Source organism: Mytilus trossulus, chromosome 13 (assembly GCF_036588685.1).
Source record: "Mytilus trossulus isolate FHL-02 chromosome 13, PNRI_Mtr1.1.1.hap1, whole genome shotgun sequence".
In the NCBI taxonomy this organism is placed as follows: domain Eukaryota; kingdom Metazoa; phylum Mollusca; class Bivalvia; order Mytilida; family Mytilidae; genus Mytilus; species Mytilus trossulus.
This window is the reverse complement of record NC_086385.1, coordinates 6,213,350-6,228,115: the sequence shown is the minus strand read 5'-3', so window position 1 is coordinate 6,228,115 and position 14,766 is coordinate 6,213,350. Positions and strand designations below refer to the sequence as shown.

Here is a 14,766-nt window from a genome sequence, read left to right as displayed (position 1 = left end):
TGGGCCCCTTATTCCTAAACTGTTGGGACCAAAACTCCCAAAATCATTACCAACCTTCCTTTTATGGTCATAAACCTTGTGTTTAAATTTCATAGATTACTATTAACTTATACTAAAGTTATGGTGCGAAAACCAAGAAAATGTTTATTTGGGTCCCTTTTTGGCCCCTAATTCCTAAACTGTTGGGACCTAAACTCCCAAAATCAATACCAACCTTCCTTTTGTGGTCATAAACATTGTGTTTAAATTTCATTATTTTCTATTTACTTAAACTAAAGTTATTGTGCAAAAACCAAGAATAATGCTTATTTGGGCCCTTTTTTTGCCCCTAATTCCTACACTGTTGAAACCAAAACTCCCAAAATCAATCCCAACCTTTCTTTTGTGGTCATAAACCTTGTGTCAAAATTTCATAGATTTCTATTAACTTAAACTAAATTTAAGTTATAGTGCGAAAACCAAGAAAATGCTTATTTGGGCCCTTTTTGGCCCCTAATTCCTAAAATGTTGGGACCAAAACTCCCAGTATCAATACCAACCTTCCTTTTGTGGTCATAAACCTTGTGATAAAATTTTATAGATTTATATTCACTTTTACTAAAGTTAGAGTGCGAAAACTAAAAGTATTCAGACGACAACTTGATAGCAAAATACGACGAAAAATTTTTCAAAATTTGTGGTCGTATAAAAACTCTGTACAAATTATAATTTGTACAAACTTACATCTTGTACACAACATATACATGTACACGGTAGCTAAAACTGCGATTTTTTTTTTAGAGTAAATTATAACAAATAGGTTAATTTGCTTAAGCTTTTATAAATGTAATATTTTTAATTGATTTCTGAATTTTTGCACTAAACAGTTACATACTCCTAGAATTTGGCTAGAAACTCAACTAATAGTCTCAGTATCTGGAGTTGAGGCCATCATTTCAAGCAAGTTTATTGTACTTAGACTCAGAAATCAACCAATCATATTAATACTGGATTAGTGTTTGAAGAAAAAATATTGTATCAATATATTACTAACCAACACATTTTTGCAAATGAAGCACATAAACTTGTCCAACTTCACAAACCACATTTATAACTGAAAAATTATGAAAACAATTAATTAAACATTTTGAAACATATTGAGAGAATGGAAGCATAATTTGAAATTTTATATAAAGTCTCAGGTCACATACCTGTACCAGGCCACTTTTAAATAAGTGGTTTCAAACTTTTGTAAATATGGTAAAGGTTGCAAACAAAAAATTCTCTGAAACTGACATCATCGAGATGCTTGCTTTCTTGATTGACAACATACATGTATTTGTAAAGTTTGGAGGACGTGTTTTTCAACAGACTGTCAGAATTCCAATGGGAACCAATTGTACCCCTTTTCTTGGGGACTTGTTTCTTTATTATTATGAGGCTGACTTCAGACAGGACCTTCTTAGGAAGAAAGATAAGAAGTTAGCAATATCCTTTAACTTTACGTTCCGCTATATAGATAATGTTCTCTCACTAAATAATACAAAATTTGGTAACTACATGTACATGTATGTTGAAAAGAATCTATCCCATAGAATTAGAGATAAAGGATACTACATATACAGTTAAGTCTGCTTCATATCTTGACTTACATTTAGAAATTGAAAATGAGGGTCGGAGGAAAAAAATACTTTACAACAAAAGAGATGATTTCAGCTTCCCAATTGTGAACTTTCCATTTCTATGTTGCAACATTCCAGCTGGGCCTGCATACGGAGTAGATATATATATCTCCCAATTGATACGATATTCCCGGTCTTGTATTTCCTATCATGATTTGCTTGATGAAGGATTGCTGCTCACAAGGAAGCTATTAAACCAAGAGTTCAAAATGGTGAAGTTGAAATCATCCCTTCGTAATTTTTACAGACGCCATCATGAGTTACAATTGTAGTTGACTGTCACGGAATAACCATTTCACAGATGATATCGGATATGTTCCTTATGTCGTAACTACAACATGTACAATACCCTTCCCTTTTCACAAATGTGACCTACTGAATTAGACTATTTACCGGATTTGTAATAATATAAGCAACCTGACAGGTGTCACATGTGGAGCAGGATCTGCTAACCCTTCCATAGCACTTGAGATCACCTGTTGCTCAGTCTTTAGTTTTCAATGTTGTGTCTTCTGTACTATTATTTGTCTGTTTGTCTTTTTATTTTTATCCATGACATATTGTCAGTTTATTTTCAATCTATGAGTTTGACCATGTTGACTGTCCCTCTGGTATCTTTCGTCCCTCTTTTACAGGTAATATTTAATCAGTTATCAGGTTGCAAGGTTTACAGAGGTAAAAAATAGTTATAGTTACATGTATATATAAGCTCTTAAGATACGATGATATAATTTGTAAAGTTTTTTTGTTTATTAGCATGATTAGAGGTAAATTGGTAATGGAAGATTTATATACACATGATACATGATATAGGTTAAACATGTTGTATGTTTCCTCTCTTTTGAATGAAAACTTTTTTGGCTCTACATTGATTATTGGTTGCTTAAACTCCAATGGCAAATATTTCATTAATGTTCAGTGTCTTCAGGATGATTTTGGCTCTACAATTACTTGTATGCATTTTACAAATTGACAATTGCTATGCTGGGACTATTACATTGTATAAATAGTCCTAGCAGCAACATATTATACAAGAGTTTTGCCACTCAGCAAACTAATGTGTATCCAATTTCTCACTGCCAATAATAAATCCTTGTGCGATCTCCATTAGGGGACGACCATTTGATATTCTGGGGGGGGCCAGGAGGATTTTGAAAATAAATAACTCAGCCTTGATTATCACAAAAATAAATGGTTTGTTCTGTGGTAGTTTGAAAATAAATTACCTGACTTGCAATGTATTGAAAATAAATAACTCAGCAGGGTTATGGCTTATTGGGCCTTCAGCGGTTCCAAAACCCTTCAAAAAATTTTTTGCCTCGCTTCGCTCGGCGAAAAATGTTTGACAATACTTTTGAATTAGGCTAGGAAAAACCAAACTAAATTAACTTCAATACTATGTATGTATGCATTATGTGTATATTGCTTGGGAATATAAATGATTCATTTCGTTAAGAAAATTATTAAATACTTAATCTAATTATACCAATTGTCTTTTATAATATACTTATTACTATGTATTTTGTCCTGTCTTGCTATGTATTATCTTAAAATGTTTGTATATACTGTCCTCTTGTACACAAGTATGTGTCTGACTGAGGTTATGAATGACATCTTGAATCTTAAAATTTCTGAAGGGGATAATGATCTTCTAGTATTCTGATTAAATGGTACACAATAACTTGACTATACATGTATTAATGGTTTATCTTTTTTTTAAATGGTTATTTGGACGGAGAGTTGTCTCATTGGCACTCACACCACATCTTCCTATAAAATCTAATTATTCAAAATTAACAAATATTTTTAAAAAAAATGGATGTTTTCGAATTTATATCATAAATATATTGGTAAAAAATGAATAATCAGTCCCTTTCTTTAATGAAAATGAAAAATCTTGCTTCAATAGTACAGAAAATGAATAATCTGTCCTCTCAGTTTACAAAAATAAATAACCGATCAAAAACAAATCCTCCTGGCCCCCCCCCCCAGAATATCAAATGGTCGTCCCCTTGGTATTAACAGCTAGGTTACTGTTACATAACTCACTGTACTCGAAATAAGGATTAATAAGTAATGTTCCAACAACCAGTGAACCTCTATTATGAAAACAGGCTTTCAATGTACTATGTTTCTCTGGTCGGAAGAGAGAGAGTAAATGTTTCAAAAAATTACCCAGTCCCAGGTTGGAAAATAAATAATGGCCTGACCTCAACAAATTTGCTTGTCTCTGTATTAGCCCAGGATGTACTGACCAACTTTTGCTACAAGGGTACAATTTTAGATGGACCACAGCCACTTATGATTATAGTTTTCATCATTCAAGACATTACAAGTACAAATAAGTCCTGCAAAATATTTCTATTACAAAAACACATAACCGGAAGTCTCTATTAGAATTTCTGAAGCAACTTCTGATAAGTCAATGCACAAATTCCGGAAAACATTAAACGTTTACTATGACTACTATATTAAAAATTTCTCGATCTAGACCTTAATGGGGAAATGATATTTACGTGTGTGTGTTTCACAGATGACCTAGTATGTCTATTAAGTACCTTTAGTACAGTAAGCAAGATCACATCCTTTTGTACTTCGCAGACGATACGCAAAGAAATCACCACAGTTTTTAACCGTTACTGGAAATTTTAATCCACAACATTCTAATTCCCTTCCTGGAACCTCAAACGATGCGCATGCTTGCGTTCTTATTTTCTTTCCGGGAGAAGGTAATCCATCTGCTGGTAGAGGGAGCCAAATAGGGGCACGTGTTCCACAACCGTGCTGAAAATAAATTATTAGAAGTTGAAAGTTTGAGTGAAAAATAGTTCTTTCAAACATTAAGTCTTATCAAGGATTTGTATACAAATCCTTGGTCTTATGTTATGTCTTTTAAAATGAATAAAACGATGGCACGTTCAAGCAAAATCGGTGAAGATAGTCCATTTAAGAGGGGGTGGACTCCGGGATCCGGTGTTTTTAAACTCGGGACCTCGGGATTGATCCTTTCGGGATCCGGGAATACTTTTTTCGAATTTCGTTATCTGTTGTCTAATCTATTGTCTAATATTTGAAAGTTTTATTTTAGTTATGCAAGCTTAGAATAATCGACGCGACAATGAAATCGATGATTGTCGAGTGACAAGTCCTGTCATCATTTTTTGTCCCAGTTCCATGCATGCAGGTATTATCATATGTCCAGTAAAGACAAAAGACTTGCACTTACGCGGGATGGTTAAGGTCACTCAGCACTGTTTTTAGCTATTTGGGCATAATAAACAGTAAAACCGCCGAAGCGGTACATAATTGCTGTATGAATGGATAACGTCTAATCATTGGTATTTTATGATAAAACAATAAATTATGTTTCATATTGTTTTGATTTACCCTGGAAAAAAAGTCACGTGACGATCACATGACTACTGTGGCATTTATATATAAAATTATAGTTTTCCGTAAAGTTCTAGTACGTACACTTAACGTAAATATTTCCTTTTGGTCTCATTTTAACGGGAAAAGTATGTGGAATAAGAAAAATGCTATACACTGGTGAATACTCACAAAAGATAATAAAAAATTAAAATAAACAAGCGAAAAATCGTTACGATCAACCTTTTTAAGTAAACAACGCTTTCTGTTTAATTCACCAATATTGCCACGCAAATTGTATATCAGTTTTCATAATCCTGAGAATATTCCGATTTTAAAAAGCTAATCATATTAGAAAAATACAGATGATTAATTCTAGAACTTTCGCTCTGAAGTTGACCAATGTCAAAATTCTTAATGTACGTCATTACTGTCAAACGTTTAAGTGACGTCAAAAGGGACACAACTCTGTAAATTATTCTGACGATCTTTTCAACATAAAAATAAATCGATGAGAGGACAACATACCTATATTTTAATAAAATAAATGTCATTCCCAATACATTTACCAAGTTTTATGTTTTTTTAACAACTTTCAAAACTATTTCATACAGAAATTATTAAAATAAAATGACAGCTTTGATATAAATGCCGTTGGTATACCTTTATCCTTTTAATAAAAAAAAAAAAAAAAGATTTTTTTTGTGTGAAAAAAACTTACCTTTAAATGCATAATGTTGGTAATATATATTTCAGCTGCAGAATAATATTTCAGTATATTTTTTTTTCTTTTAGTTGCTGATAGTGTTAGAAAGACTTCCAGATGACCATATCTAGGATCAAAGTTCCATCACAAGCGACCCACCCTATTTGTTTGCCTTTTTGTGATAATAAAGAACTAAGTTATGATCTTATAATTATTTTAACCACCTTAAACGAAATTTTGACTTCATCAACATACACAGAAACATTTAGAACATGCTGGACAGAATTTGAGGGGGGGGGGGGGGGGGGGTACTGGTGTTGATAGTATGACCAGGTCTTAACATTAACCCATCACACTTGTATTTGAAAAAACACCAAATAAAATTATTTGTGCATCTTCCCCTGAGAATAAGTAGTTTTTGTCAATGGATAATCAAACTTTTTATGTGGAGCATCCAGACTCAAGTCTCATATATTTCTATTCATTTCTGTTTTTCGACTTTATTTTGTTTTTTAATCATTGTTGTACTTTTTCTGGTTGTATGTCTATCTTTTTTCTCAAAAGTCATATCATAAAAATCTTCTGGAAATTATCTGTATTCAGCAGAGAATAGCAGCAGCAGCAGCAGCAAACCAAACATGGAAGTCATCTGAGTCATAACACAAACATTTTTCATCTTGAATTTTATTTTGCATCTCAAATTTTGACATATATATCATGAACAATAATACAAACAAGAATATGCAATGATATAACAAAAAATATCAAATACAATGAACTACTGCAATTTTGCCAAAGTAGTTATTGCAAGGTCAACAAAGGACAAGACTGCAATTGACAATTATAACCAGTCAAAACAACAAAATCCAGAGCCTGATAAAATTTTGAAGCCCCATTATAATAATCATTTGTCGATTCAACAGCGTTATGAAAATTACAGCATTTTCATGGGAAAATATCCAAAAATGCTCATCAGCAGCTACAATTATTTTCGGCTAAAACTGCCAAAACTACAAGATTATGTATACCAGAATAGATACTATCTCAACAAAAACAAAACTGGAGAAAAGGAAAAATTTGTATCCCAGTTTAGTTTGGTCAACTGGATGCAAATGAAGGAAATTGAAAAACATCAGCATACCCTTGAAGACTGCCCAATCTGCACCACAAAATACAATGTGTCTTCGTCATTACATACATGTAGAAAAGTTGAAAATAAGGCAGAAAATCTTAAGTCTTCCTGTACAAATCTGGTGGACACAATTCAGGAAGAGTTTTCTGCCTCTCCATCTTTAAATAAGGTGTGGTAAAATAAAAATTCTTAAAATTAAGAATAATTGGTGTATAAACTGGAAAAATATCACTGACAAAGTGAACCAGTATCATGATAAGCTACAGGCCCAGCAGCTTAGGCTTGTAAAATTGCATTCAGATCCTGTCTGCAGGCCAACAGAATCTAATAAAAAAATCCTAAATTTGAGATCAGATTTTAAAGTTCATCTTGAAAATCGAAAATCAATAAATAAATGAAAGAATTTAATAAAATGTATGTGCAATGTGATCTATAGTTTATGAATAGATAAAGTCCTTTACAAAAAAAGTGATTATCCTTATCTCTATAAAACAAATAACTTCTAGAACCACTAACATAAGCCTTCTCAACAAGAATCATACTTACATATTTCCTCATACACAAATGTATATAAGATTTCTAGATTGTAATCATTGATCATATCAGACTATCTGTTTCAAAATTAATATCGGTTTAAAAAGTGGGAGGTATGCATGGCAGGGAAAAATTGCCTTCCATGTTTTAACTGCCTATAAGGATCAGGCAAAATGGTAAAATAATAAAACTAATAAAAAATAAACACCAAGCTAATCATTCTACTTTGAAGTTCATTCATTATAAGTTAGAAAAAGTGAATTAGTTGTTAGCGTTTCTGGTTATGGAAATAACCAAGTTGGAGAATTGGTTAGAATAATAGAAAATTAGAGTTATCTCCCCTAAATGCTTATTTTTAGTGCATTTCAACCAAATTGTATCTTCTATTATCCAGACAGTATAAGGAAAAGAAAATACTCTTTTTTAATTCTACTTAATAAGCTATGAATAACAATCAATGTAAATTATGGTGTTTTTTTTTGGCATGTTTTCACCTGGTACTGGCAGCTAAATGATTTATTTTTATGAACAAGCTTTTTCAACATTATATAAACTTCTACTACTTTTAAAACATTAAGTTGGTATAACTGGGTTTTGACACAAAAATCAATTAATACAATGACAAACTTGTTCAGGTCAGGAGTTCAGCCAACTGAAATGAGGACCAATTTCCTAATAATCAAAATTATAATTAAATTTGTCAAAATTAACTGTCTAAATCTCTAGCCCTTCAGCTTTACTTGTGAAGTGAATTTTAACTTGATATCTAATTCAGTATTTGTACATTAAATTTATATTAAAGATAAAAAGTCTAGCTCACTATTCAAACTGATTTATAAATGCATGTATCAATGCTATACAGTTGTCTGAATAGTCTCCCTTTAACACTTATTCATAAAACAATTACCTTTAATAGTGGTACATTAAAATATTCAAAAATACAAAAAGATCTGACATCTTTATAAGACACAACACAATATTTGGAATAAAACATTAATAAAAAAAGAAGTTGAAATAATTGTAAATGATATAATATGCAGCTCACAAAATAAGAAGACTGGTTTCCTAAGCTTTAATACTTTTGATTAAAAATTCAACATATAAACAGTTTATTTATTCTTACTTTATTGTATTTCAGTGTGCATGGGCAAATCAGAAGCAAAAATGCATTCAACACAAATTAGGAAAACTTGAAAGAATACAATACAAGTTTGACTCATTAATGTCTAGTTTTACTATTAAATGGTCCTCCTCCTTCATCATTTATTTTTCCACAAAAGCAATTATATCATACAAATTTTCTTTCATCAAGCAAATTTATTCAAATAAATTCAATTATGTAATGAATTAATTAAACATTTCCTAAATATATTTTTAAAATTGAACTAATTCTAATTTTGATCATCAATATCTTTGTTATGACTCTCTTGAATTTCATTTCCAAATCATTATACTGCCATTATGATAGACTTAGATGAAATTAAAAAAAAAAAGGGAACAAAATAAGCTTTAAAATGTTTATAGGTTATTTAACTCATTCTCAAGATGTTTGATGTTGAAAAAAATGCTGAAAAAGGCTTTCTCTGACTTTTACCTTATATTAAAAGCTTGAATCTAAGGAGAAAAAACAAAGATGTCTGAACATATGACAAAAGATACCAAAACCTCATATCAGTATATTCCTTAAATTGCACAGCATTTAATGATAATCAATTCATGCAATCTGTTATGCTGCAAATGCATATAAATTTGCACACTCTAGTTTATAAAACATTACCATAAAAAGACACCTTCAACAAATGCAATTTTTTTTATAAATGAATCTACTATATTTGTAACACTATTTGTAGTCTCTTAAATATAACATGTTACAATTAGATGTGTAATTAAGTGACCAGTTTAATAAAATAACTTGAGTCTTAACTATAAATCCATGTCCCTTTATAAAGTACTTAAAATGTTTTCAGTAAAAGACATTCACACAATATTATAAAAGGTAGTTCTGGGGATACTGATTTTAATATGTGAAATTGCCAAGCTTTTTAGATTTTAAAATTAATTGTCCGAGTTGAGAAATATTGTAGTACACAAGATGAAGCGTTTGAATTTTTCTTCTATTGACTTTTAAACAAAATCTAATACAAACTTTGTCCTGTCATTCCAAAAAACTTCAGAAAGTTGTGTTCTTTCTATTTGACGCCATATCAAGCATGGCTGCCCTTTTTCGTGACGTCACATTGAAAAATTTAAATAAAAGCAAGAAATTTTGATGTCATAATTAAAATTCAACCAATCATGCCAAGAACATGATAATTATTTTTCTCACAAAGGTGGATTAATGTGAAACACATTAAAATGAGAGAAAAGGCAATATAAACATTTTCTATTAACCAACATAAATATTTTGTCAATGCATTAAAATTTAAATGATCTTAGATCAAAGAAATATTTCATTCCCCCAGAACTACCTTCAATTAAACATACATTTCATTTGTAATACAATCCATTATTCTACTACAAAACTGTTTTAACAGGTGACAAAAGCTGTTGTGCAAGTTATAAACCCAGTATTTGCTTCAAAATTTGATGTAAACTTTGAAACTGCAATTGCTGAATCTTTTCATCTGTCACCAACTGAAACCGCAGAAAGCAGGAAAAACACAATGGAACAAACACTCAACATGTCCATGCAATCTATCAACAGTGCATTAACTGACAATGACAATGATGTTAGGCAGTTCTTAACATTAGGGAAATCGTATAAAAGCCATGACCGCGAGAGGATGATATTTTTTTCAACAAAAGAAGAGGCAAGAAAGATTACCCAAAAGAAACTAGAGCAAGAACAGCTTGGAAAACTGAAACCAAAAAAACATCACGGGAATTTTGATAAATACAAATTTGACAGAGAGAATTTCATTGAGGAAATATCAACTATTGAAGAGGGTCAAATAATAAATTGGACCAGCATGGCAAGAAAGCACAACTTTCAAAATCTAAATAACAAAATGCCACTCAATTCAGGACAGATTTTAATGGCATATGCTAAAGAGCAAGGTATAATGAAAGCAATTTTTACAGACTCCTTTATTTTTTAATATTTACTGAATATAAATTTTTAATAGATCCATGGATTGCTTTAAACTCTTTATTTAAAAGTTTGCTATTAAAAGTAAATTTGTAATCAAGCAATCCACATCCTGAATGGCAAAAACAGTAAAAAATATTTTTGTAAGACATATCAATTTGATTTAAAAAAAAAAAAGAAAGGAGTTGCTATTATTACCCAATCAGAACCATACTGTAGCAATTATAGAATGTGTCCATAGTACACAGATGCTAAACTTGCACTATTATATTCTATGTTTAGTAAATTCATCAAAAATCTAATTTGGCATCCCTTTTGATAATGTTAAAATGAACTTTGATGGTCTGAAACAGTTGCTTTCAATCTGCCTTTATTTTTTTCATTAGGAATAGATATTTACAAATTTAACAAGCAAAGTCGAGTCAGCGGCAGGGATTACTTGCGCCGTGTTCGTCGTGCAAAAAAAAGGTTGCTGAAGACAAAGATTTCTATCAATACACCAAGGTCAGCCAAAATACTGAGAGGTATAGTTAAGGAAAAGGTAGAGTCAGGCGAAATTAACATTGGAAAAAAGATAGCTCCAAAAACCTTCCTAACAACAACGATAAATAAGGAAGGAAACCTTATTGAAAAATCAAAAACAGTTTATGGTAGAAAAATTCCATTAAAAGAAATATTGGAAAAAGAAAACCATAGGTTACATGCAGCTGGGGTTCTTAGAGTGAACACTGATGAATATTATGACGAATTAACAGAGCCTGAGCTAGACAAGTGTCTGATCAACTTGCAAGAGAATCATCACTGCAACAGCAACACAGAAACAAAACGTAACATCTTGAAGGCAATTCAAAGATCAAGAAACATTAAAGTCTGGCATGACCATTCTGATATTCTTAGCCATACCTACATAAATTTCATGATAAGTTACATGTATGACTCTGCAAATTTTCTAACAAGCAAAGAGTATCTGGAAAAAAATCCTACCATCAAAGATATAGACATACAGAAAATTGTTGAAAGGCCACAACTGTATATTTTAGGACAATCAGGTAAAAAAAGTACTACATGACAACAAATAGATAAAGTATAAGGAGAAATATTGTATGGAAAGAGTTTGTAACTGATCAAATTCTATTTAAAAAGAAAATGGGGTACGACTACAAATGGTACTCTTTCTCCAACTCATGAAAATAAAATTGGGTTTGATTACCAATTATATATTTCTTTGTCCTATTCCATGAAAATAAAATGGGGTATGAATACCTATTAAACATTTCTGTTTCCTATTCTATATAAACAAAATGAAGTATGTTTACCAATTTTACATTTCTGTGTCCTTTTCCATGAAAATAAAATGGGGTTTGATTACCTATTAAACATTTCTTTGTCCTATTCCATGAAAATAAAAAGGGGTATGATTACCAATTATACATTTCTTTGTCCTATTCCATGAAAATAAAATGGGGTATGATTACCTATTATACATTTCTTTGTCCTATTCCATGAAAATAAAATGGGGTATGATAACCAATAATACATTTGTGTCCTATTCAATAAAAATAAGATGGGACATGATTACCAAATATACATTTCTTTGTCCTATTCCATAAAAATAAAATGGGGTATGATTACCAATTAAACATTTCTTTGTCCTATTTCATGAAAAGAAAACAGGGTACTATTACAAATATTACATTTGTGTCCAAATATTGCAAATAAAGACATTTTTTGTTAAGGGCCTATAGTTTCCCTCGTAAGAAAATCAAACAAGATGCAATGGCTTTTAAATCAAAATTACTTTTACTCTCCAGTCCTACCCTTTTTAAAAGCCTGTTTCACTTTTTGAAAAAACAACTTTTTAAGATTATTCAATGAAATCTGTGTTGCAAAAAAAATATTAAGTTGCCGACCAGATTCCTTGATAGAATTTGAAACTGATCAAATCTGTCTCTGGAGAATATTTTGAATAAACTGGGATACAATTTCAGCAAGTACAGATCAAGACCAAAGAACTTATATACAGACCAGAATGGAGGACATTGTAGAAGTATCTGAAGGAACCAAATTCCAAGATGTCACTTTCACGGACAAAATAAGAGTTTTCAGTGGCGACAACCCTGCAAGACAGTTTGAAGCAGGACAACAGAGAGGTGGAGCATACAGCTGTCTTTGTGGTATTCCATCAAAAGCCCATATTAATCTTGAAAGCTGCTACAAGCAAAAACCTCAGGATCTGGAAGACAGACGAAAACTTGTAACTGAAGGGTATTTGTGGAAAAAAATTGAGGGAGGTAATTTTAATCCCTTCAAAAATTTAAAAAAAGAAGAAATTATCAATGAATTGGATTATAGGAAAATCGAAATCATAAAAGAAGATAAGCCATCCCTACAACAAGAACTGACAGAGCTGTTACATGGAATCTGCAGACCACCAGCACTGATGCTAAATAACCCATCAATATCAGCCTCTGAACATCATATTGCCCATTATGAGATCATGCAGTGTGAACCGTTGCATGATATAACAAATGTGGTGCAAAATGTTTTAACGGAACTTCCACACCATGTGGAAGATCCTGAGACAAAGTTGGCACTTGAAAAGTTTACAACAAAGGCCATTGGTGATAAAAACCAACTTAAGGGTTCCGATGCCAGATGTATTGCCATCAAACTGGAGAAATTGGTTCACTCTCTCTTCTTAGATGACAAGATATCTAATGATATAGTCAAGATGGTTTCTTCCATGGTGGAAATTATTCACATTGCTTACAGCCCTGAGGAGAAAAGAAGTCCAAGGCAAGTACTTCGCCTTTTCAACATAACCTTTTTATTTGGAGTATTGGCGAAGTCTGTAATTGCTAATCCTGTGAAAATGACACAAAGAAAGTTCTATGGTAACCATTTTCACTCCATTGTTACACATCTAGCTGAAACATACAGGATCATGAACACCAAATCTGTTCTTACTGAAGATGAGGAGAGATCTTTTGGACTTCTTAGAAGAATTTCCGAGACCACTTCAAACAGAAAACCTGGTGATGTGATTGACAATGCTATCATCAGATACAATTGTCAATCACAAGCTGATGACAGATTAGACTCCTTAAAAAAACAAGAATGTGAGATAAGTCGCCTAGCTAAACTACTACAAGAAAGAACAAGTTCTGTTTTTAACAAAGACATCCTAATGAACAAATCATCTTTGTATCAAACACATTTAAGCAGGATTGCTGAATTTGTTAAACCTGGAGAAAACATCTGGTGGCACTTCAATGGTGATTCTGTAGTCTTTCATGACAGTCAGCAGGAACCTCCTTTCAGAGATGATGGGCCTCTTCTTTTGCATTTCAGATCTTCTTCCTTAAAACAAAAACATGAGGAAAATGAAAAAATCTGGCAAAATTGCATAGATCAATATGAAACAAAAAATCTGTCATTGCCTTTACTTAAGTTAAAAAAAAGGGGTCAAGATGGAAAAATTGTTATAGTGTTGAATGAAAGAAAGAAAGGTAATACATGTACATGTGTCTTCACAGAATAATAACTTACTATGCATTCATTGCAACCATATTGAAACCTCTCAGCAGCACAAAATTGACCAAAGCCTTAAAAGGTTTTTAAGTGTAAAATACAACCAGATGCTCTGCAGGGCGCAGCTTAATACAACCAGAAGTCAATTCTTGAAGATTTCTTGCTATTGCAGAATACTGTGCAATTGAAAATTTCTTGCTATTACACAATACTTATAATACAATATAATAATTTTGGACCACGATTTGCACCAACTTAAAAACTGGGCCCATAATCTAAGTACCTGTTTAGATTCAGCATATATCAAAGAACCCTAAGAATTCAATTTTTGTTAAAATCAAGCTTAGTTTAAATTTGGACCCCTTTGGACCTAAATGTAGACCAATTTGAAAACAGAACCAAAAAATTAAGAATCTGAAAACACGGTTAGATTTGAAATGTCAAAGAACCCAAATATTTCAAGTTTTGATGAAATCAAAGTCTAATTTTGGACCCTTTTAGCCCCTAATTCCTTGGAACCAAAACTCCCAAAATCACTCCAAACCTTTCTTTTGTGGTCATTAACCTTGTGTTAAAATTTTAAAGATTTCTGTTATTATTAACTAAAAATCTATGAAGAGGAAAATCAACATAATAAAAACACACAACTATCTAAAACTACACCTTATTTCTTGTAGACAAAGAAGTCCCCTATCCGAATGTTAGCACAGGTATCCAGGCAACATCAACAAATAGTGTTGAGCAA

General features: G+C 31.7%; 1 protein-coding gene across 1 annotated transcript in view; it reads right to left on the bottom strand.

The window, feature by feature from the left end:
• The window catches only part of LOC134695201 (von Willebrand factor D and EGF domain-containing protein-like), a 68,694-nt gene that overhangs the window by 43,720 nt on the left and 10,208 nt on the right, over positions 1-14,766 (bottom strand). The window contains exons 2-3 of the mRNA XM_063556411.1: positions 4,220-4,445; positions 1,034-1,093 (exon numbers count right to left, since the gene is read on the bottom strand). Of these exons, the coding sequence (XP_063412481.1) occupies positions 1,034-1,093; positions 4,220-4,445 (286 nt within the window). The remainder of the gene's footprint in view (positions 1-1,033; positions 1,094-4,219; positions 4,446-14,766) is intronic.